At 46.0% G+C, this 21,671-nt stretch overlaps 1 protein-coding gene across 7 annotated transcripts in view; it reads right to left on the bottom strand.

Annotated features, from left to right (window-relative positions):
* Positions 1-21,671, bottom strand: part of CLEC16A (C-type lectin domain containing 16A) — a 236,640-nt gene that overhangs the window by 156,983 nt on the left and 57,986 nt on the right. For all 7 annotated transcript variants that reach the window (XM_055099547.2, XM_055099552.2, XM_008960366.5 and 4 more), the window contains exons 11-12: positions 4,684-4,816; positions 214-314 (exon numbers count right to left, since the gene is read on the bottom strand). In XM_055099547.2, coding sequence (XP_054955522.2) covers positions 214-314; positions 4,684-4,816 — 234 coding nt within the window. The remainder of the gene's footprint in view (positions 1-213; positions 315-4,683; positions 4,817-21,671) is intronic.

Genomic DNA, 21,671 nt, shown 5'->3' with positions numbered 1-21,671 from the left:
ACCAATTCCTGTGGCTTCAGTTGGTAGAAAAACACCTGAGAAATTCTAAAGAAGCTAAAGAGGAACGGGAGTCAAAACCAAAAAGGACCACCAAAACCAGAAAGGAAATTCTGTACAGAAAGCACCTTTCTTTGTCCTCCATGCAGCAGAGGGGAAGGATGCTATGGGTATGCAGGGCCCAGCAAGGAAGTCAGGCAAGGCAAGGGTTCTTACCTTTATTATGAGACATGGCATAGAGGAGGCAGAGCACGAACAGGGCATGGTAATCATCATCCGGGCTGTCCAGCGCGTGGTACACCATATCCAGGAAGGGTCTGGAAAAGAGGAGGGGCATGTATGAGCCTCATGGTGCACAAGGGTGAACACCTCCCCTCTCTAACCTGCACATGGGGTGCTAGCTGCCTTTGACACAGCTCTTTAGGCCACAACTGTGTGCCTGGTCCAGCACCACGCACTGAGGACACAGACAAATGAGAGACAGGCTCTGCCTGGGGAAGATGCTATCCAGAGGGGAACCTGACCAAGGAACAGACTGCTTGCTTAGTCACACAACAATCATTCACCAGGTATTCCAGACACAGGGAATCAATTATACAAACTCCCCACACCAAAGCTCCCGTGTCAGCTGGTAGACACAGAACAAACAGACATCAATGCAAAGCGATGTGTGTCACAAGCCAATGAAGAAAACAGGACAGTGTGATGTCACACAAGGCACAAACAACAATCCAAACAAGTTCAAGAACATGAGCCCTAGTGCCAGACTGTCTGGGTTCAAATTCTGATTCTGCCTCTTCTTAGCTTTTTATTCAGCAAACCCTTGGGCAAGTCACATAAAACCTATTTCCCCATCTGTATGAGGTGGAGTCCAACCCTGCAGGATTATTGTGAGGATTCAAGCGCAATGAAGACTGAAAAGCATTTAGCACAGGGTCAGGCACTGTGGACGGTGCCAATGCATGGGAGCTGCTATTTGATTTCTATTTTTAATATACCAAGGGCACTACTTCATGATTTCACTTTGGCAGGGTCCTGACCCAGCAATTTCTCAGGCTGACTTTCTCTGACTGCGAAGAGTCGATAGTGAGGTCTCTCACCTCTGATGCTTTGTGGGTGAGATCTGTAGAGAGGCTGCAAGAATCGGAAATGGCACATCCCAAATGCTGCCTTTCCAGGTGAAGGGCCTCACAGAAAAATACTCTTCAACACCAGGAGAATAGAATATGCACACGTCTGGCCCACAGGCCAGAGGCTCTGATCCTCCCACTGTCTGTGGCTGCCCCCTCTGAATGCCAGGCTGAGGCCAAGAGAACAGAGCACCTTCATGAGTGACCAAGGGCACATTTAATTTCTGGAAGGACACCCAAGCTCCAATGAACATTGGATGCCTACGGGGAGTGAAAGGGGACTGGGGAGAAACAGGGAGTGTTCACTATATAACCTTTGACACAGTTTTGAATTTTTGACTCTATACATGTATCTCTGATACAAAATATTTCATTGAAAAATGCAAAAAAAAAAAGTAGGAAAAATGTACTTGTCATAACATTTCAAACACACACGTGACACACAAAAACTAAAAAAAAAATGAAAATCTTAAAGGGGACATTTATGTTCCATCCCCATTTCTCCACAGCCCCAGATGGGGCACCACCTTTCAGATGTGTTAATAGTTTTGCCATGTGTAGATTTGGGTTTTGAAAGCCTCCAGCAATAACACTTCCAGACTTAGGAGTAGGATAACATTTTCTTGTAAATCAGCTGCTTGAAATTTGGATTATATTTTCATTTGGGAATAATATGAATAACGAAATGCCAATAGCTGGGTGGGTACCATCTTTTATGAGATGAAGTATCATAAAACCATTAAGCGTTTTGTTTACACAGGGTAGAATAAGGTGAAAAGTTTGCTTGGGAGTTGATATTAGATGGAAAAAAAGAATACAAAATTATAGACACAATACGGTCCAAGCTTCTGGGAGAAGGGAGGGTGAAATTCCCAGAAAGTTCACATAGGAAAAAAAAAAAAAAAAAAAAAAAACTGGTAAAAAAAAATAACCAAAATGGTAGTCCCCCTGATTCTGAATGTTAGCAATGAAGACTTTTTTCCCCCTTTATGCTTTTTAACATTTTGCATACTTTCATAATTTTAAACTTTTTTTTTTAAGAAAAGAAACAATGTTTTGAAAGCTTTAAGTTTCTTAGGCCTATGTATACATATATATATATATATATATTTTTTTTTTTTTGAGATGGAATCTCGCTCTGTTGCCCAGGCTGGAGTGCAGTGGTGTGATCTCGGCTCACTGCAAGCTCTGCCTCCTGGGTTCACGCTATTCTCCTGCCTCAGCCTCCTGAGTACCTGGGACCACAAGCGCTCGCCACCACGCCCAGCTAATTTTTTGTATTTTTAGTAGAGACGGGGTTTCACAGTGTTAGCCAGGATGGTCTCGATCTCCTGACCTCATGATCTGCCCACCTTGGCCTCCCAAAGTGCTGTGATTACAGGCGTGAGCCACTGCACCTGGCCTCTTAGGCCTATATTTAACCCCCAGTGCAGATAGAGCCCATAATATATGGGGAATATAAAAACAGTCTGTTTTTTACCACGCTGTTTCTTGGGGCAAGTGGACCAACGCCAAGATCCAATTCACAGCCTAGAGAACAAACAGCCACCTTCCTTCCCACTCCCTGCCTTCCCGCCTCCCTGCCAAGAAGTGGGGGGACAGAGGGCAGTGGCAGTTTCTTACAAGCTGCAACTCGATACCTTGACAAAGGAGAAAGCTGCTCTCCACCTGGGCCAGTCTCTAACCCGGCATTCAGTCTCACAGTCTAGCAGAAATCTGGCCTGGAGGTTCCCAGGACTGCATGCGGCCTAACTCAAGGCAACTGAATCAGCTTCCATTAGAAGCCATGTGCTTCAAGATGCCCAAAGTTAAGAAACAATCTCAATCAACTCTAAGAAAACCCTTCTCTCCACCAAAATTCAGAAAAAAAGAAGTCATCAACCCCAATATTCAAACATAACATTTTGGTCTGTTTTTTTAACCCTTTTTTTGGTGGCGGGAGAAATACATGGGTGTTTCTCTTCCATTAGCAAAGCCACAGTATTACCATACTACAAAAAGTATGTTCTCTGTTTCCATTTATCAAATCCTAAGGAACTGAACACATCATGGCAGTATTCACCTAAAAGCAGCCGCAGATATTCTTTGAGCGAGAGTCTCATTCTGTTGCCCAGGCTGGAGTGCAGTGGTGCAATCATAGTGCATTGCAGCCTTGACCTCTCTGCCTCAAGCAATCTCCCACCTCAGCCTCTCAAGTAGCCAGGACTACAGGCACCTGCCACCATGCCCGGCTAATTTTTTAATTTTTTCGTAAAGATGGGGTCTCACTATGTGACTAGGCCAGTCACAAACTCCTGGGTTCAAGTGATCCTCCCGCCTTGGCCTCCCAAAGCGCTAGGATTTCAGGTGTGAACAACCATGCCTGGCCTAATCCTCCATTAAGCAGATACCTCTTCCTTTGCTTAAGCAACACCCCACTACTGGTTATTTGGGGCTCTTCTAATTATTTATAGTCTAAAGAATGCTGTGTCAGGGTTGTCCCCAACCGTCTGTGTTTAGAATTACTTATTTTTCAGAGCTTTGGGAGTTACATTTTTTGCTGTGAAGCAAAATCTAAAAGGTCTTTGTACTCCACTATTTTTTTATTTAGCAAAAACTAAAAATGGCTCCCTTGCACATCTGATAAAAATTAATCCCATCTGTTAAGTCAATGAAACATTTGCCAAGCAAAGAGACAAATAAGATGTGGAGGAAAAAAATTAGTGGACTTCACATCTTCACTTGAAGTTGGATTACTAAAGAGGATGGGGGGCCGTGTGTATTTCCACCACCCCTCCCTAGGGGCTGAGGAAGTGAATGCCTCGCAGGCTGACAGAGAAATCCTGGTGTGGTGCATTTATGAACAGGAAGGTAGTGCTAATCAGGAGGCTGTTGCAGGGGTCTGTGCAGTGGGGCTGCGAGATAAGGAAATAACTCTGAAATGAAGCCCTGCTACCAGCTACCAGCATACGCTGGGAGTAGCCTTCCCTCCAATCTCATTGTGGAGGGGCTGGTGCTATGGCAAGGTTCCAGGAAATCTGGGGTCACCCAGGTTTAAGAAGATGTAGCTACAGATGGCCATCGATGAAATGAACAATCAGGCAAAAAGTCAAAGGTGGATGGCAGCACCAACTCATGCGGCCAAGTCAAGAGGGCAGGCCCTATAGATGGGGTATGTGTTTGTGTGTGCAGGGCAGGGAATGAACCAGGCAGGGAGATCCAAGCCCAGCTACTGAGGGGATCCTTCCTCGGAGCAGCAGAGCATTTCTAGGAGCAGCCAATGTGAAGCAACCCATGTCCTTTAGACAGAGCCAAGCTCCAAAGTGCCAGGAGCAGGGCAGGGAGAGTTACGCTATCCTGGCGAATCTCTTTGCAAAGGAGTGAGCATTACAGTGTTGAGTGATGGCTCCGTCTCCATGCCTCTGGGTGGCCAGAGCTGGAGAAGCAGGGAAAGAAAGGGAGGCAGCATGGTCGGGCTGAGGGACAGAAGAGGCTCTGGCCCTAGGGCTCAACCGCCCCACTGAGCCCTCTCCTCTTCCCTGAGAGAGCACTCAGCATCGACCTCTCGGGCAGCTACCTGCTCCATTGCGCGCTCTCAGAGCAGGTGGCGGCAGCGCTTTTCTCCTCGTCCGTGGTGTTCTGCTCCTGCACGGAGGTGCTGGCGGCCAGCTCTGAGAGCTTGCTACGCTCCATGATCACCATCTCGATCTCTGGAAGCCAAAATGGAGACTGGGATGAGTCCAGACAGCTTTTCAGCCCTAGATTTATACACATGCTCATGTTGGAGAATAAATATGCATAAATGACTCCAAACACATCAAGCACATGTCCGACAGCAGTGACCTGAACACCAGAGACACACTGGGGTGGAAATAAGACAGAGGCCGAAGCCTCTCTTTCCATTCATCACGGCAACACCAAGAAACGTGTTCCTGTCTTTGACAACAAAACACAAATTGCAATCATTTATTCTATTTCGAGAGTTTAAAATCGTCTTTTTTACTTTATTGATACCACATTTCCTTCCCAAAGGATTTCAGGCAGCTGAGAAGATATGACATGTGGTTGATAAACATAATCAACCTCACTGACAATATTCTAAAGCTCCTTACATTTTTTTTTTTTTTTTTTTTGAGACGGAGTCTTGCTCTTGTCACCCAGGCTGGAGGGCAGTGGCGCAATCTCAGCTCACTGCTACCTCCGCCTCCAGGGTTCAAGTGATTCTCCTGTCTCAGCCTCCTGAGTAGCTGGGATTACAGGCGCTTGCCACCACACCCAGCTAATTTTTGTATTTTTAGTAGAGACAGAGTTTCGCCATGTTGGCCAGGCTGCTCTCGAATTCCTGACCTCAGGTGATCCACCCACCTCGGCCTCCCAAAGTGTTGGGATTACAGGCGTCAGCCACCATGTCTGGCCTAAAGCTGCTTACATTTTTAATAGAAAGCTCTGATGTGACTGAAGCCTTTTGTTTTCCTTTTTTACTTACAACTTCCAGAAGGCAGAGAGAGATTAGGAACCTCATTTTTTCTCCCCATTAAACAAGGGTAACCTGCAGCAATCAGCTTAAGCATGGTGTGCATTTTTATTTTTCAGAAAAAGTTATGAACCACCAAAGAAAACATCTTGAATTAAAGATGGATGAGGGTTGGGCTTTATGGTGTCCCCATCAGAGTTCTTGGCTGTGCGGGTGTGGACTTTCAAACAGTCAGCCCTTGGCACTCAGAGTTCACATCTTTTTCCCCACCTTCGGGAGACATACAGGGGGTTAAAAGAGATGATAAAATGTGAACCTGCAATTCTGTTTCCAGAGGGATGTGAACACATACCTTGGGCTCAGACACCGCCTCTGCCATGGTCTCCCTCCCCCTGGCTCATGCAGGGACGTCTGCCACCTCTTCTGCCACCCTAATGTATTCTCCACACAAACCCAAGTGATTTTAATGAAATTAGCTCATGTCACTCCTCTGTTCAAAACTCCCAGTGCCTACTCATCACTCTCAAGATGAAATCCAAACACACGGCCTGGCCCCAGTCCACCTCTGACCTTACCTCCCGGCCATCCCTGCCTGGCTGGCTCATGCTGCTCCAGCTGTGCTGGGCTTCTCACTATCTCTTGAACATCCCAAGCTTGTCTCCATTTTTTTTTTTTTTTTTTTTTTTTGAGATGGAGTCTCGCTCTGTCGCCCAGGCTGGAGTGCAGTAGCATGATCTCGGCTCACTGCAAGCTCCGCCTCCCAGGTTCAAGCCATTCTCCTGCCTCAGCCTCCTGAGTAGCTGGGACTACAGGCACCCGCCACCACGCCCAGCTAATCTTTTGTATTTTTATTACAGACAGGGTTTCACCGTGTTGGCCAGGATGGTCTCCATCTCCTGACCTCATGATCTGCCTGTCTCGGCCTCCCAAAGTGCTGGGATTACAGGCGTGAGCTACCGCGCCTGGCCCAAGCTTGTTTCTATCCAAGGATCTTTACACAGTAATTTCCTCTGCCTGGAAGGCTCTCACACCAGGTCTCTCCTAGCCAGGTGTGACTGGGGTGCATCATTCAAGGCTCAGTTCACATGTCGCCTCCACGGAGACATCTTCCTGGACCCCCTCTTCACCTGTTTTTTTTTTTTTTTCTTTTTTGAGACAGGGTCTTGCTCTGACACCTAGGCTAGAGTGCAGTGGTGTGATCATGGCTCACTGTAGCCTTGACCACCTGGGCTCCCGAGTAGCTAGGAACACAGGTACATGCCAGCACACCCAGCTAATTTTTTAGTATTTGTAGAGGTGGGGTCTCACTATGTTGCCCAGGCTGGTTTCAAACTTCTGAGCTCAAATGATCCTCCCACCTTGGCCTCCCAAAGTGCTGGGATTATAGGCGTGAGCCACCACACCGGCCTTCACCTGCCTTTTTTTTTTTTTTAATACCTCTTTAAAAATTGTTATTAACTAAACTAAACTCTACACTTTGGGCAGATTTCATTAGTTTTTCCCAATGTCTTTTTTCTGTTCCAGGATCCCTTTTACATTGAGTCCTCATTCTTAGGTTCCTCTGGATGTGACGTTTCTCAGACTGTCCTTGCTTGTGATGACCTGGACATTTTGAGGAGTACTGGTCAGGCATTCTTGAGAGTCCCTCACTCTGGGTTTGTGCAATGTCTTTCTGCTATTTAGACTGGGGTTACAGGTTTTGAGGAGGAGGACCACAGAGGGGAAGTACCCTGCTCATCACATCCTATCAGGGCACATACTATCAGTATGACTTATGACTGTTGATGTTAATCTCCAATACTTGGCCAAGCTAATGTTCATCAGCTTTCGCCACTGTGAAGTCACTTTTCCTCCTCCTTCCATACCATACTCTGTGGAAGAAAGTCAGTAAACACAGGCCACACTTAAGAGAATGGGACATTAGGTTCTGAAACGTCTTCGCATATCTCCATAAATTATTTGGCATTCTTCTGTAGAGGAGATTTGTCCTTCCTCCCCCTTATCTTGATTTTACTTAATAATAATAGCATTTATTGTGACTTGGCTCTTACATTCTCTATTGTTCTGCTTCTTTACTGTCTGCCTTCCTCCACTAGAACAGGGGTTTTGTAGCTGTCTTATGTGTCTTGTTCTCCACTGTCTAATCCAGTGTCTGGCACAGAGTAGGCACACAATAAGTATCTCTTGAAGTGATAAATGAATGACTGGTCTAGCCCAACACGAGATGTTTTGGCAGCGGGCACGGGTGGCAATGATTCATGGTAGCTGTGATCTGAGGCGGGGTGGGCCACTCCCCGACAAAGTCTGTGATCAATGTGGTCACAAAGTGTTCTCGTGGGGAGATATCTCATACCCCACGAGACTCTCCCCAGACTGTTAGGCATGACTGTACCTGCAGGCACCCCTTGGCATGGAGGAGCACCCCCCCCGCCCCGATATTCACATGGGCCCCGGCCCTATGTGAGGTTCACTCTCACCATCCCCCTTCCCTCCCATCTGATCTGAAGTCAGATGTCAAAGATCAGAGTCTCCCACAGGGCGGGTCCCATCACACAGGTGGGAGCCAACAGTGCTTTCTAAGTGGTGTGTGGACAAATGCTTTGTTTGCATAGTTTTGTACTTATTTCATTGTGCATTGGAAGAAAATTCTAGCTGCACAGAAAGCCTTCTGTGGATATTAGTGCTTAGAATAAGGCTAAATTTTGGGAAAAAAACAAGTGAGTCAATTCAAAGAAAGCTATCCCGTAAACAGCAGAGCAAACAGTACACAGATATGGCCAAGAGCTGGAATGTGGGCTGGGCGTGGAGGCTCATGCCTGTAATCCTAGCATTTTGGGAGGCTGAGGCAAGAGGATCCCTTGAGGTCAGGAGTTTGAGATCAGCCTGGCCAACATGGTGAAACCTGTCACAAACATTAGCTGGGTGTGGTGGCGGGCGCCTGTAATCCCAACTACTGGGGAGGCTGAGGCATGAGAATCGCTTGAACCCAGGGGGTGGGGGTTGCAGTGAGCCAAGATTGGGCCACTGCACTCCAGCCTGGGTGACAGAGTGAGACTCTGTTTCAAAAAAAAAAAAAAAGAAAAAAAGAAAAAAAAAGAGTTCGAACGTGGTGCAGACTGCTGTCGGGGAAACATTACTCTTTCCTTTCTGCCATTTTCACCTTCACCAGCCTCCTTCAGGCACCTAGTGCCCACCAACTACCCTGGTCATCTCCAAAGTGGGTATGGACCTCAGTGGGCATGCAAGATGATTCCCTAGGCAGTAGGTCTTTTAACGCTTCTCATCTTTTAAAATCTATTTTGTTTTATACTGTCCATAATACTAGCATGATCATATTATATATAATTGATAATACATAAATTTTTACACATATTTGGGAGATGTATGCTTAAATGTCATATGTATATGTTTGCTTGTGTTTACTAACAAGGCTTGCCATCACACATCTGAAGACTCCCAAGCAAGCCTGTGAGGCTAGCCTCCTCCTCGTCTCCCAGCCTCTGGCCTCTGCCCCATGAGGCAGAGGACGTGGCATAGGCCCACCTCCCCTCCAGCTGCAAGTTCTCCTTCCCCAGGCTCAGCTCTGCCCTGCTTGGTTGACACAGTGGGAACTCAGCTCCAAGTACTTCCTAAGGTTACAGGGCCAAGCCCTAGCACCCTGGCCTGGAGGCCAAGCTTTGTGACGTAGTTGTCCCCTTTCTGGCTTAATCTCGTTGGACACCAGCAGAATTCCGGAGCAGAGAAGAGGGTGAAGACAATTCAGCACCAAGCTCATCCAACTTTTTTTTTAAGCAGCTGAATACTAATTTGCAGGACAATTTTCCAGGGCATCCCACCACAGTCAGCAGATGAGCGCAGAGCTGCTCCAGGAAAGGGTGGTGGGCATCAAATGCCTCTGACTGCCGTGGGCTCCCTCGTGCACTCCATGAGGCCCCTTTCTGGAATTCTACGGCTTCACACAAAACTGCTTGAAAACCACCGTCTGGTCCAACCCTGGATATTGAGTATGAGTGCACAGAAACCCACAAGTGCAGTGATTCTTAACACAGCTGGAAATGCAGCAGCAAAGCCAGGACCGCTCCCCCTTCCTCACCCCCAACCCCCGTGTCACATCTTGACGCAGAACCAGACCCACATGGGCCTCTCCACACAAAATGGGATTTCCACACCCTGGCTGTGACACCTGTGCGCACAGCTGCACCTCACAGTCCTCATCCAGCTAGCACAGCTGTAGAGTGAGTGGCTCCACTTAATTTTCTAGATGAATGCGGATCAGATCTTCAAATGTCAAGGAAAGGTCTCTTGCTCTTCTTTTTGATAGTTTTATCCAAACAACCCTTATAGGTACTGAAACAACCCTTATAGGTCTGCCAATTCCCTGAAGCTCTATGCAAAGTGCTGTGTGGGCATGGGACCAGTTGGTAGCAGGTTTTTGGGGGAAAGGGCTCCCCAGATTCTCACTGCTCTAAAGTGAGTATCATCTTTAGAAGAGGATATCAAAGAGGACCTGACCTCCCCTGATGATCAGGGTCACAGGGAACCTCCTCATAGTGCTACACCTGAAGTTGGCATGGTTCTGTGCCACTCCGGACCCCAACTCCAATCGTCCCTGTTGTCACTGGCCAGCCTCCCTCCCAAGGTGCGGGCGCCACACTGCTGCCACCAAGGAAAGCAGCTCAATAGGCTATGTGAATACAGAGTTCCACCTATGGTCCCCAAGGCCGGGACTGAGGCACTGAGGCTGGATTCCCAGGGGGCTCTGACTGAACCTCAGTTATGATACTATTTGGAGTTTGAAGGGACTGAAGCAATAGTTTAGCCCATTTTGCTCAAACTTCAGTTATTTGCTTGCTTTTATGATTTCTGTCACGTCTCTGTGTTACCTGTACTATTTTTCATTTTATTTGAACTATTACTTTTTTTTTCACTTAAATACAGCTTAAAAGGAAAGTTTAAATCACCGTTATACTCTACAACCTAGCAGCCCACTTGTAGGTCTTTCTCCGCAAGACACACCTCTGGAAGTATGCAACTGCACATGCACAAGGATATTTACTGTAGTATTCTTTGTAATTGCAAAATACTGGAAACTACCTAAATGCCCAGGCATAACAGACCAATGGAATCAACTATGGTACATACACACAGCACAGCTGTGAAAAGGAATGAAGAAGATCTGAGAAATGATATGGAGTAATTTCCGGAGACATTGCTAAGTGGAAGGAACACATATGCTACCCTGTATGTAAGAAAGGAAAAGAAGAAAACATACACAAATCTGCTTATTTTTACAGAAAGAAACACAGGAAGGAGACTTCTTCAGTACACAATCAAGTTGGTTATCTATAAGAGATGACAGGAATTAAATGAAAGGGATGTGGAAGGGAGGAAGGATACTTCAGTTTGCTAATATTCCATGAATTTTTAAAATGAAAATTAAATCAATGAGAATGAGAAAGAAGAAGCCTAAACTGGAAATTTTAAAAAAGAATCCAAATTTCTTATTCTTCTTCTTCTTTTTTTTTTTTTTTGAGACAGAGTCTCACTCTGTTGCCCAGGCTGGAGTGCAGTGGCATGATCTCAGCTCACTACAACTTCTGCCTCCCAAGTTCAAGCAATTCTCCTGCCTCAGCCTCCCGAGTAGCTACGATTACAGGTGTGCACCACCATGCCCGGCTCATTTTTGTATTTTTATTTATTTATTTATTTTTGAGACAGAGTCTCACTCCATCGCCTAGGCTGGAGTGCGGTGACGTGCTCTTGGCTCACTGCAACCTCCGCCTCCCAGTCTAACGGGATTCTCCAGCCTCAGCCTCCCCGAATAGCTGGGACTACAGGTACACATCACCATGCCTGGCTAATTTTTTTGTATTTTTAGTACAGACAGGGCTCCACCACGTTGGTCAGGTTGGTCTCCAACTCCTGACCTCAAATGATCTGCCTGCCTTGGCCTTCCAAAGTTCTGGGATTACAGGTGTGAGCCAGCACACCTGGCCTCATTTTTGTATTTTTAGCAGAGATGGGGTTTCACCATGTTGGCCAGGCTGGTCTCAAACTCCTGATTTCAAATGATCCGCCCATCTCAGCCTCCCAAAGTGGTGGGATTACAGGTGTGAGCCACCATGCCTAGCCTGAATCCAAATTTATTTTAAATGAATACCAAATCCACTCTGAATGGGGAAAGGAAGGATGCTCAGATTAACCCAAGTAGCTTATAAACACAATACAGCAGATCTTTGAATAACATCATTTCATTCAACATTGTTGCATTATAACATGGATGAGGATAAAAAGAAAAAAACTGATTCCCAGTCCCGGCCACCGTCTATGTGGAGTCTGCATGTTCTCGCCATGTCTGCATGGGTTTTTGCCACATATTCTGGTTTCCTCCCTCATCCCAGAGATGTACATGTTAGGTTCCCTGGCATGTCCACACAGGCGCAGTCTGAGTGAGTGTGGGGGCGTGTGAGTTTGCCCTGTGACAGGATGGTGCCCTGTCCAGAGTTGGCTCCCACCTGGCGTCCTGAAGTACCCAGGCACCGGTCATAAAAGATCTTAAACTGGAAATATGCGAGTTGGAAAATAAATGAATACAAATGATTGTCAAATAACAATTCATAAAGTAGACAATAATACAAATGCACGACAATAAATGATGTGGTATGAAAGCATTCAACAAGCCTACCAGATTTGTGATGGTTTTTGAACCTCGTGCAGGAAGGAGGTGCTCCTTATGATTTTTCACTTTGCAAACATTTATTCCTTGATTTAACCCACCACCACCATGACTGCTGTTCATTCATTAATTCACCAAAAATCGGGTAATTATCTTACATGTTTTCATAAATCTTTCTTTCTTTCTTTTTTTTTTTTTTTGAGATGGAGTCTCACTCTATCGCCCAGGCTGGAGTGCAGTGGCGTGATCTCGGCTCACCACAAGCTCCGCCTCCTGGGTTCACGCCATTCTCCTGCCTCAGCCTCCCGAGTAGCTGGGACTACAGGCACGTGCCATTCCGCCTGGTTAATTTTTTGTAGTTTTAGTAGAGACAGGGTTTCACCGTATTAGCCAGGATCCTCTCGATCTCCTGACCTCATGATCCGCCCGCCTCGGCCTCCCAAAGCGCTGGGATTACAGGCGTAAGCCACCGTGCCCGGCCCATAAATCTTTCTTAAGGGTATGTACAGCTCACATTTATTTCAATGTTTAATGCTAGAAGTATTTTGGGCCTTTATTTAGAAGTTAGATATGTTTTCGTGACCAGAAGTATGCCACATGAACTTAACTCCTGTTGATATCAACTCACCTATGGTAAAATTGGTTTCTTTATACATCATTTCCCTTAAGGTCACAGTTTCTAAGAACCTATCCTTGACGTTAAGTGAGGACTTAATGTGCTCAGCTATATATCCTCTATATGGGGATAAGTAAAGTATTGGGGTGGGCATGGGGGAGGGAAAATTGCAAAAACATCCTGAACTGTTTTTTAAGCAATAAACAACTCTAAGTGAAGCAATTCTGAAGCTTTTAGATGCATTATAAGATTGGGCGAATCAGTGAGTAGATGTTGTTAGGAGTCAGGGCTCTCAGTGTACAAGAAGAAACATACAAATCTAAGATGGGAGAGGACAAGAAAAAAAAAAACCTGTAAATGCACTGGAATTGGGGGTACTGGTATGAACATATGATTTCTAAAATACGTGTGTGTACGCATGCTTATATGTATGTATATGTAGGCACATATAAATGTACACTTTGTATATGTACATACATAGATTTCCTAGCTTTCTCCACTGAAAGGGCCAAACTGCAAAGATACCTCAGTAGCGATGAGCACATCCAGTGCCCAAATCTTGGCCTCTAATACCCCTGCCCATGGACAGGAGCCAGAGAAATGGTTAATTCCAAGGACAGGCAGAGGAGGTACTAGATGAACACAGAACACCATGTTATGCCAGAAAGTGTAAGGGACTGCTCAAAAAATCACCAGGCAAGCACATGACAGCCAGCTTGAAAGGGTTCCTGCAGGCCAACTCTGGGACAATTTAAGCACCAAAATAATTAAATACAGTAATGCACTATAAACCATTAGAAAATTGGAATCCATGAGTCCACACCAATAAGAGATAAATAAATAAATGAGAAGAAGGGAAAGGTCTTACTTACAACAGAATGCCAAGGGCTGACTTTTAAACACAGAGAGAATGTTGAACGTGGAAAATCATCTTTTCCTGCCCATTACGACAGTGACTGAACCAGGCAAGAATCATCAACAAATGCCAAATCTAAGGGGGAATTTTAACAAGGGGCTGAATATCTGTATGATCCCAAAGTGTCTCCCTGTGGACTGCTTATTAGTTGGGAAGAAAAGGAAGGTCATTACACAATACAGAAACTGGGCAACACCTTAGTCATGTGACCAAAACGAACATCACCCAAGAGGGACAGAAGGACATCATGTGCCTCCAGATGTGACACCCTGAGAAGTGCATGACATCACCCATGCCGTGTTCCAGCCAAGAACGCATAATCTCAGTCTAATCACAAGGACACATCACACAAAGACAAAATGAAGGACGTTTTATTAGAACAAAAAAAGGAGGAGGTTCTGTATTCCTCAAAAAAAAGTCAATGTCGCAAAAGAGAAAGAGATCGTGGAAATGTTCCGGAGTAAAGGAGGCTGGAGGCGTGACAACGGAAGGCACCACCCGCCTCTGGATTGGACCTTGCACTGGAGGAGAGAATATGCTAGAAAGACATTATTAGGCCAATACAACAAGAACACAGCAGGAGAATACTATGAATTTGACAGCTGTGCTGTGCTCATGAATGAGAACACCTTAATCTTAGCAAATGCTCATGATGCTTCAGGAGGAAAGGGGCACGATGAATGTGCGTGGGGTGTGTGGGGCGGGTGTGCAGACAGAGAAAATACAATAGGAAAGTAAATGGTATGAAATGTTACAGGGGTAAACTGGGTAAAGGGTAAACAGGTGTTCTTTATACTATTTTTGGCTTTGCACCTTTTGTAAATTTGAAATTATTTTCAAATAAAAAGTTTGGGAAAATTACCATAAGCATAAAACCAGTATAAATAGAAAGCAACTACAAAAATATACATGATGAATAAACAAAAAGGTGCTAGGGCCTGTTGTGTGCATTGAGAAAGGGAGATGAAAGGGAGATTCATGTTTATGAATGAGGTATTCAAGTACTAAATACCTGTCACAGCAAATATGCAGACTCCCCCCACCCACCCTATCCCCTGCCATGGAGATAATCATTTAGAATTAGAGCTCTTGCACCATCTTCTTTTTTTTAAGAAACAAGGTCTCACTCTGTCACCCCGGCTGGAGTTGTGGCACGATCACAGTTCACTGTAGCTTCAACCTCCTGGGCTCAAGGGATCCTTCCACCTCAGCCTCCAGCGTAGCTGGGACTACAGGCACACACCACTGTGACTGGCTAGTTTTTTATTTTTTGTACAGACAGGGGTCTCCCTATGTTGCCTGGCTGGTCTTGAACTTCTGGGCTCAGGTGATCCTCTTGTGTTGGCCTCCCGAAGTGCTGGGATTACAGGTGTGAGCCACTGCGCCTGGCCACCATATTCTTTAAGGCTCTCCCTGTACCATCTAAAACCATCTCTATATTCTGCAGTGGTAGAAATACTTATGTACCCTCAACTCTGCATGTTAAGGCAGGGGAAACTGAAGTACCAAGGCATTAGTCTCTGCCCCAGGCTACTGTGGGCTCTTTCCTTTGCACTGCCCCCTTGAGTTGTGGAAATGAGTGCCTGCACAGTATCAGTTCCCATGCCAGGCAGCATGGCCCATCATGTCCAACACTCCAGCGCCTAGCCTTGTAGGTGGTACGGCCCCATCACACAACTGAAGTTTCCAGCCTCTAGGAGCTGAGTAATGTGATTACCATCCCACAGCTCATGAGGCTGCAAAGCTGGGAGCAGGAACTCAAATCTCCAACTCATTTTGCTTTGGCCAGTACCACCCAGACCCTCTGCAGCCTCTATCAATTCTACAAAAGCCTCAAAGGCAGGAATGGATTTGTATACCCATGTTTATAGCGGCATTATTCCCAATAGCCAAAAGTGGAAGCAATCCAAGTGTCCATCAACAGAGGAGTGGATAAAGAAATGTAGTCCAGCCATATAATGGAATTATTATTCAGCCTAAAAAAAAGAAAGAGAAGGAAATCCCCAGCACATGCTACAACATGAATGAACCTTGAAGACTTTACGCTAAGTGATGCAAGCCAGGCACAAAAGACAATACTGTATGATTCCATTTGAATAAACGACCTAGAGCAGTCAAACCCATAAAGACAGAACATCAAAGGGTGGGGTGGGGAGTTATTAAATGGGCACAGTTTTGGTTTTACAAGATGAAAAATGAAAAGCGTTCTGAAGACAGATGGTGGCGATGGTTATACAACGTGAATGTACTGTTTTATTTTTTTTGAGACAGAGTCTCGCGCTGCTGCCCAGGCTGGAGTGCAGTGGCGCGATCTCGGCTCACTGCAAGCTCCGCCTCCTGGGTTCACGCCATTCTCCTGCCTCAGCCTCCCGAGTAGCTGGGACTACAGGCGCCCGCCACCGCGCCTGGCTAGTTTTTTTTTTTTTTTTTTTTTTTAGTAGAGACGGGGTTTCACTGTGTCGGCCAGGAGGGTCTCGATCTCCTGACCTTGTGATCTGCCCACCTCGGCCTCCCAAAGTACTGGGATTACAGGCGTGAACCACCACACCCAGCTGAATGTACTTAACACTACTGAAATGTGCACTTAGAAATGATTCAGATGGTAAATTTTATGTTATACGTATTTTACCATAAGTTTAAAAAAAGGAAAAAAAAAGGGAGCAGGGAAGGCCACATCTTTCCACTTGTTGTCCAACTAGTGCCTATGTGGGGAGGCACTGGTGTGGGCCAGGAGAGTCCTGAGGGACCTCAGCACCCAAGGACGTCCACTTCTGCCTCTCCAAATGACAGCTCTGGCCAGATTCTTGAGCTTCCCCGATACTCTGACACACTCATTTTTCAAATTACAGCAATAATTTAACAACTCGCCCGGGGTGATGTCCATTCGAATCTGATTAGTATTTGGTAAATGAAGTGCTTTTCAGGGAAATGGCAGGCATGGCCTCCCAATAGTCTTTGACTTCACAAATTCAAGGATTTTCTCAGTTGCCCTCTGTGTTCCATATTCCAGCGATCACAGCAAGGACAGACTGAAAAAAGATGGCAAGAGGGGAATAAGACCTTCAAAGGAAGGCTAAGGGGAAAGATGCCTGGCTGGTTACCTAGGATATAAGGGACAGCCTGCATGTAATTGGCTGGCTTTTTAGCAGAATTTCAAGAAGCAAACAGCCCCTGACAATGACCGAGAGTGTGTGCTCTAAGTGCTCTAAGTACTGGGGGCAGCCCTTCCTTTGTTTTTTTATTATCTTCTACTGCCCAGCAGGAGATTGAGTTGAGAACTGTTTTCGGGAAGTTGCTCTTCAGAGGCTTTGTCCTAATTCACCTCTAATTCTCCTCCTTATCCCAGTTAAGCCCATCTGAAAACCTGACAGCCCCACAACATCTCTCTACTGCAGCGCCTGGGCCTGCTGATCCTTCTTCTCCCTCTCTTCCCACCATTACACACACACATACACACAAACACACTCACTCTCACACACATACTCACCTGCACACTCACTAAGCTCACTTACTAGCTGTAGAAATTAACAGAGAAACGGGTCCCACAGAAACGTGCTTGGTGCCCAAGCGGAGGTCATGCAACCACACTCAAATTGCTGTTTGAGCGCCTCACTCTGCCCTCCACCTTGGCCAGGGTTCGTAGAAAGCTCCTGTGTCACATGCTGAACGCTAGAGTGTTGATGTTCTCACTTATGACAATCTGAGGCCCAGGCATTAGGAAGTCCCCTCTATAGGTGGAGAAGTGCAGAGAGGGCAATTACTTGCCCAGAGCCACACAGCTGTTCAGGGGCAGAGCTGGGATTCAGATCTCAACTCTCCGATAGTCAGTCCCTGGCTTGCCCCAACCAAGACACTGCCAGGCCTGGGGCTGGCTCTAATTTTGAAAGAGGAGCTGGAAATGAGGCCAGGTTTCATCCCATTTCAGTAGAGACTTCCAAAAGAAAAAGAAAAAGGCAAAGATGGGTCTCTAAACTCCCAGGTACCCTCTCAAACCCAGCTAACCTGGCAGGTTCAAAGGCCTATCATCTGTACTCCATGCCCTTGCTGGAATTTCAACAAATGAGTAGGCTTTGAAGGTCAGGCCGGGCAATTACTTTTTCCATAGGCAAAAAAACAGTAGTCCAGCCCTATTTTTACATGAGGAGTTTGAAGGATTCAGTCCCTAGGATATGCTTATTAAGTTACTGCTCTAAGTAAATTCCAAAAGAGATAACTGTCCTTTCAGACTCAAGGGCAAGCTAAAAAACAAGCACGTACCCTAGGAAGTCTGCCTTCCTGGGCAGAGTGAATGCTTCTTTGCCTACAGGGACGATGATATCCTTCCTTTTTTAGTATTTAATTTCTGCAAATTTAGGGGCCCTGTGATTTCTTGGTTGCAGAATGAGTCACCCATTACTTGGGACCTGAGGCAGAGCAAATTCCTCTGTAGACTGGGGAAGGGAGTGGATGGGTTAGGGGTGCACATTCATTTCACACAACTTCCTTGTTTGAGCTTAAATCTGGAGGAGGTGTGAATTCTGGGTGCTGCATTTATAAAAAATAAAAACAACAACAACAAAACAACACACACTAATGCCATATCCAAATCGGGTCATGGCAAAACTGTGCCTCGTGACCACATGCCTTTTTTACTCCTGTATTTTCCCCCTGTCTTTTAAAGTCAAAATTTCACTACTAAAATGGGATTGGCAGGGTATGCAGAGGCAGAGTGTCAGCATCTCTTTCCTTAAGAGTCACCATGTCCATCTGTCGACAAGTCCGTGGATCTAGGGACAATGAAAGGAGCTTCTAGAGAAGAAATAATGTGGAAGAGAAAAGAGCCGCATGTCTATCTCAAAATAGGATGGCAGAAGATGGCCTTGAGAGAGAAGGGGAGTACCCAGAAATACAGTGTGACTTTCTAGGGGGAAATCTGCTATTTCTGCTGGCCCAGCATCCATGCCCCTTGCTTCTGATAAACGCATCTCATTTTTTACTGAGGGAGCCACTGTAGCATAGATTTGTCATGTGGGCCAGGCCAATCGGTCCAGAATATCTCTGGGGGTGGGAAGTGGACCCAAGTCAGGCCCACAGTACCCACAAGCATTGGCCCCAGGACTTCAGTGGCAGCCACTGGGAAGGAGAAGCCCCCTCTCCACTTGCTGGCCAAGCTGGGAGGATGTGAGCGCACCTGGGCCCAGCCCTGTCCAAGCTTCCCAGGAACATGAACAATAAACACCCTCTTTGCTTAAGCCAGTCTGAGTTGGATTTCTAAATCTTGCAATCACAAATATCAATGTATCTTCACTTAAAAAAAAAAAGTCATCATGTGAATTATATTTTCTATATTCAGAAATTTCCAGACAGGAACAATGAGGTCCAGAGCTTCAAGAGGCCATCCAAGACACACAATAAACCTAGATGCTGAGACATGACCGCGAGTCAGATCTCGCATCTTCTAGGCACTGCCCAGCATCTACACTGTTCTCTGGTATGCAATGTGAATGAAGAAATGTGCCTGACACCCTTCCGACTCACAGGAATTAACAGCTGTGCAGTTTCATCCAAACACAGATACCGTCTAAGGAGAGAACACCCACCAACTGCACCTTCACATTTACAAATAATCAAGAGAGCAAATATATAATTCAGAAAGCTCCAGAATACAAGTGCTGTTGCCTGGCAGGACCGGTCTATGAAAGTTGTATGTATTTATGGTGAGCTGAGTGACAAAATGACAGATCCATCATATTTTGAAATGACTAATGTGCTCAAGAAATTAGGAGGGCATCAAAATTGCACAGGTCATTGAGAGCCATGTGTGACTGAGCCCTGAAGCACCAACTGTTCAAGCAAAGCCTCTGGGGAGATTCCTGGGTCCTGTGTGGCACGATCTGGCTAAGTAACCACCTGGAAAACAGGCTTTTGGAGGTGGCAGAAATTCGTTCCCTTGAACCCTGCCCAGGGCAGCCGGGCACAGCTTCCAGGAGCCCCTACTCTAATTCAAGCAGTTCAAGCTGAAACAGCAGCCTGCAGAACTGGCCTGAAGCCCCTGTGTGCCAGGACTGGGCTGGCTGGCTGACTAATTTGATTGTGATTTTGGGGCTAAGCCTGTCTGATCCACACCACTGTTAGTCACAGCTGAGGCCTGGTTAGAGAGCATCCTTAAAAGGACTGGAATGAAAGAGGTAGCATCTTTCCAAAACAAAATCGATGAGAACACAATGCACAAAATGAGGTGAAGATGTCCATTTCTCCCCCAGTGTGGCAACAGAACAACTAAACCTAGGGATTAGGCAGACATTTTTCTTCTGCATTAACAACAAAATAATCAGAATGACCCCAATAAGCAAATTAGCATGGCTTACCTTGTGTTTGGCCCTCCCCTCCCCACCACAGTGATATTTATTGGCAAAGGCTTCCCAGGCCAAAAATGAATTCCTAAACCAAAACACCTACTGCACACTTTAAACAGAAATAAGAGGAGGCTGGAGATCTCAACCATAAAAAGAGGTCTCGGTGGCACCAGAGAGACATTTTGATTACACTTGTTGATATGTGATCATGGTATTCACTGACAACTGCCAAGAAAGTCATGATGGAGCAAGCAAGGTGGTGGCGGAGGCATTCTTTGGCTGCAGAATCTCAGGCAACTCCCAAAAGCAAATGAGCTCCCAGTCACTGAACGAGTGGCTCTGTGTTACAGCTTCAGATGCCCTGGACTGGGAAGCTCACGCAGTCCTTGCTGACAGGGCTCTGCAGAGCTGGTTTCAGAGCAGCCACTGTGAGCCCAAGGCCCAGGAGGACGGCTCACAGGAAGTGTTCCCCACACCCACAGAGACTGCAACCAGACTGCTGAGGAGATGCCAAGTTCATTCCAGAAAGTGTGGCCAGACCTTCCTGAGAAGAGCCCCAGCTCCACTTCTACCAAGTATCAAGCTCCCCATCACTTCCCGCTGTCCCCAGCCCCAGTGCCCAGGACCACGGGCAGAGACCCCAGCTGTGTGGCTGTGAGCCTGGCCCATGACACAAGCAATAGGGCAGTTCCATTCTGCTTAATCCCAGAGTAAATGATCTCCAATTCAAGAAGGTTTTAGCATCTCAACGAGAGGGAGGTGAAAAATCGACCAGAATTCCCAAAAAGGGCAAAACGAGGAATGAATGATTTTGCTTACAGAGCACATACGTACTACACACGAGTGCACCTCATTCTAAACAGACAGGACTTAAAAAACCTTAACGTAAGAATTGAGAGAGTTATATTTGATTTTTCAGTATTTTAAAAATACTAAATATTTTTTTTTTTTTTTTTGTAGAGACAGGGTCTCGTCATGTTGGTGAGGCTGGTCTCAAGCTCCTGGGCTCATGCGATCCTCCCACCTTGGCTTCCCAAAGTGCTGGGATTAAGGTGTGAGCCACTGCACTCGGCCTACAAGCATATCATTTCATTAAACACAAATCCTCTTTCTTCCCGCAGTGCACAGGATGCAAATCATAACCCCAGGTTATTGGGAATAATTATATCAGTAATAAGGATAAAGATAATAATAATTCCATGCTGCTCCTACTGTCATAATAATGACAAACACTTCTGCAGCATCGAAGCCTTTGTAGCATTTAGAATGGGCCAGGCACTGTTTGGAGCACATTGCATATATTCACTCATTTAATTCTTGTATGAACACTACAAAGTAGGTACTATTTGTTACCCTCCTTTAATAGGTGAGGAAAACTGGCCCCAGGTCACCCATCCCATGAGGGCGGGACTTGCCCTGGACCTGCATATGACATACACCTACAGCAGCCTCCGAGTGGCAGGGCTGTATAGAATGAGGTACGCCAGTGTGAGGAAGGAATCGAATCACTGGCTGGACACTGTGGGGAGCAGAAGTCGGGGTGGAGAG

This window comes from Pan paniscus, chromosome 18 (assembly GCF_029289425.2).
Source record: "Pan paniscus chromosome 18, NHGRI_mPanPan1-v2.0_pri, whole genome shotgun sequence".
In the NCBI taxonomy this organism is placed as follows: domain Eukaryota; kingdom Metazoa; phylum Chordata; class Mammalia; order Primates; family Hominidae; genus Pan; species Pan paniscus.
Note: the sequence above shows the minus strand (reverse complement) of the source record. Positions and strands in the feature narration are given on the sequence as shown.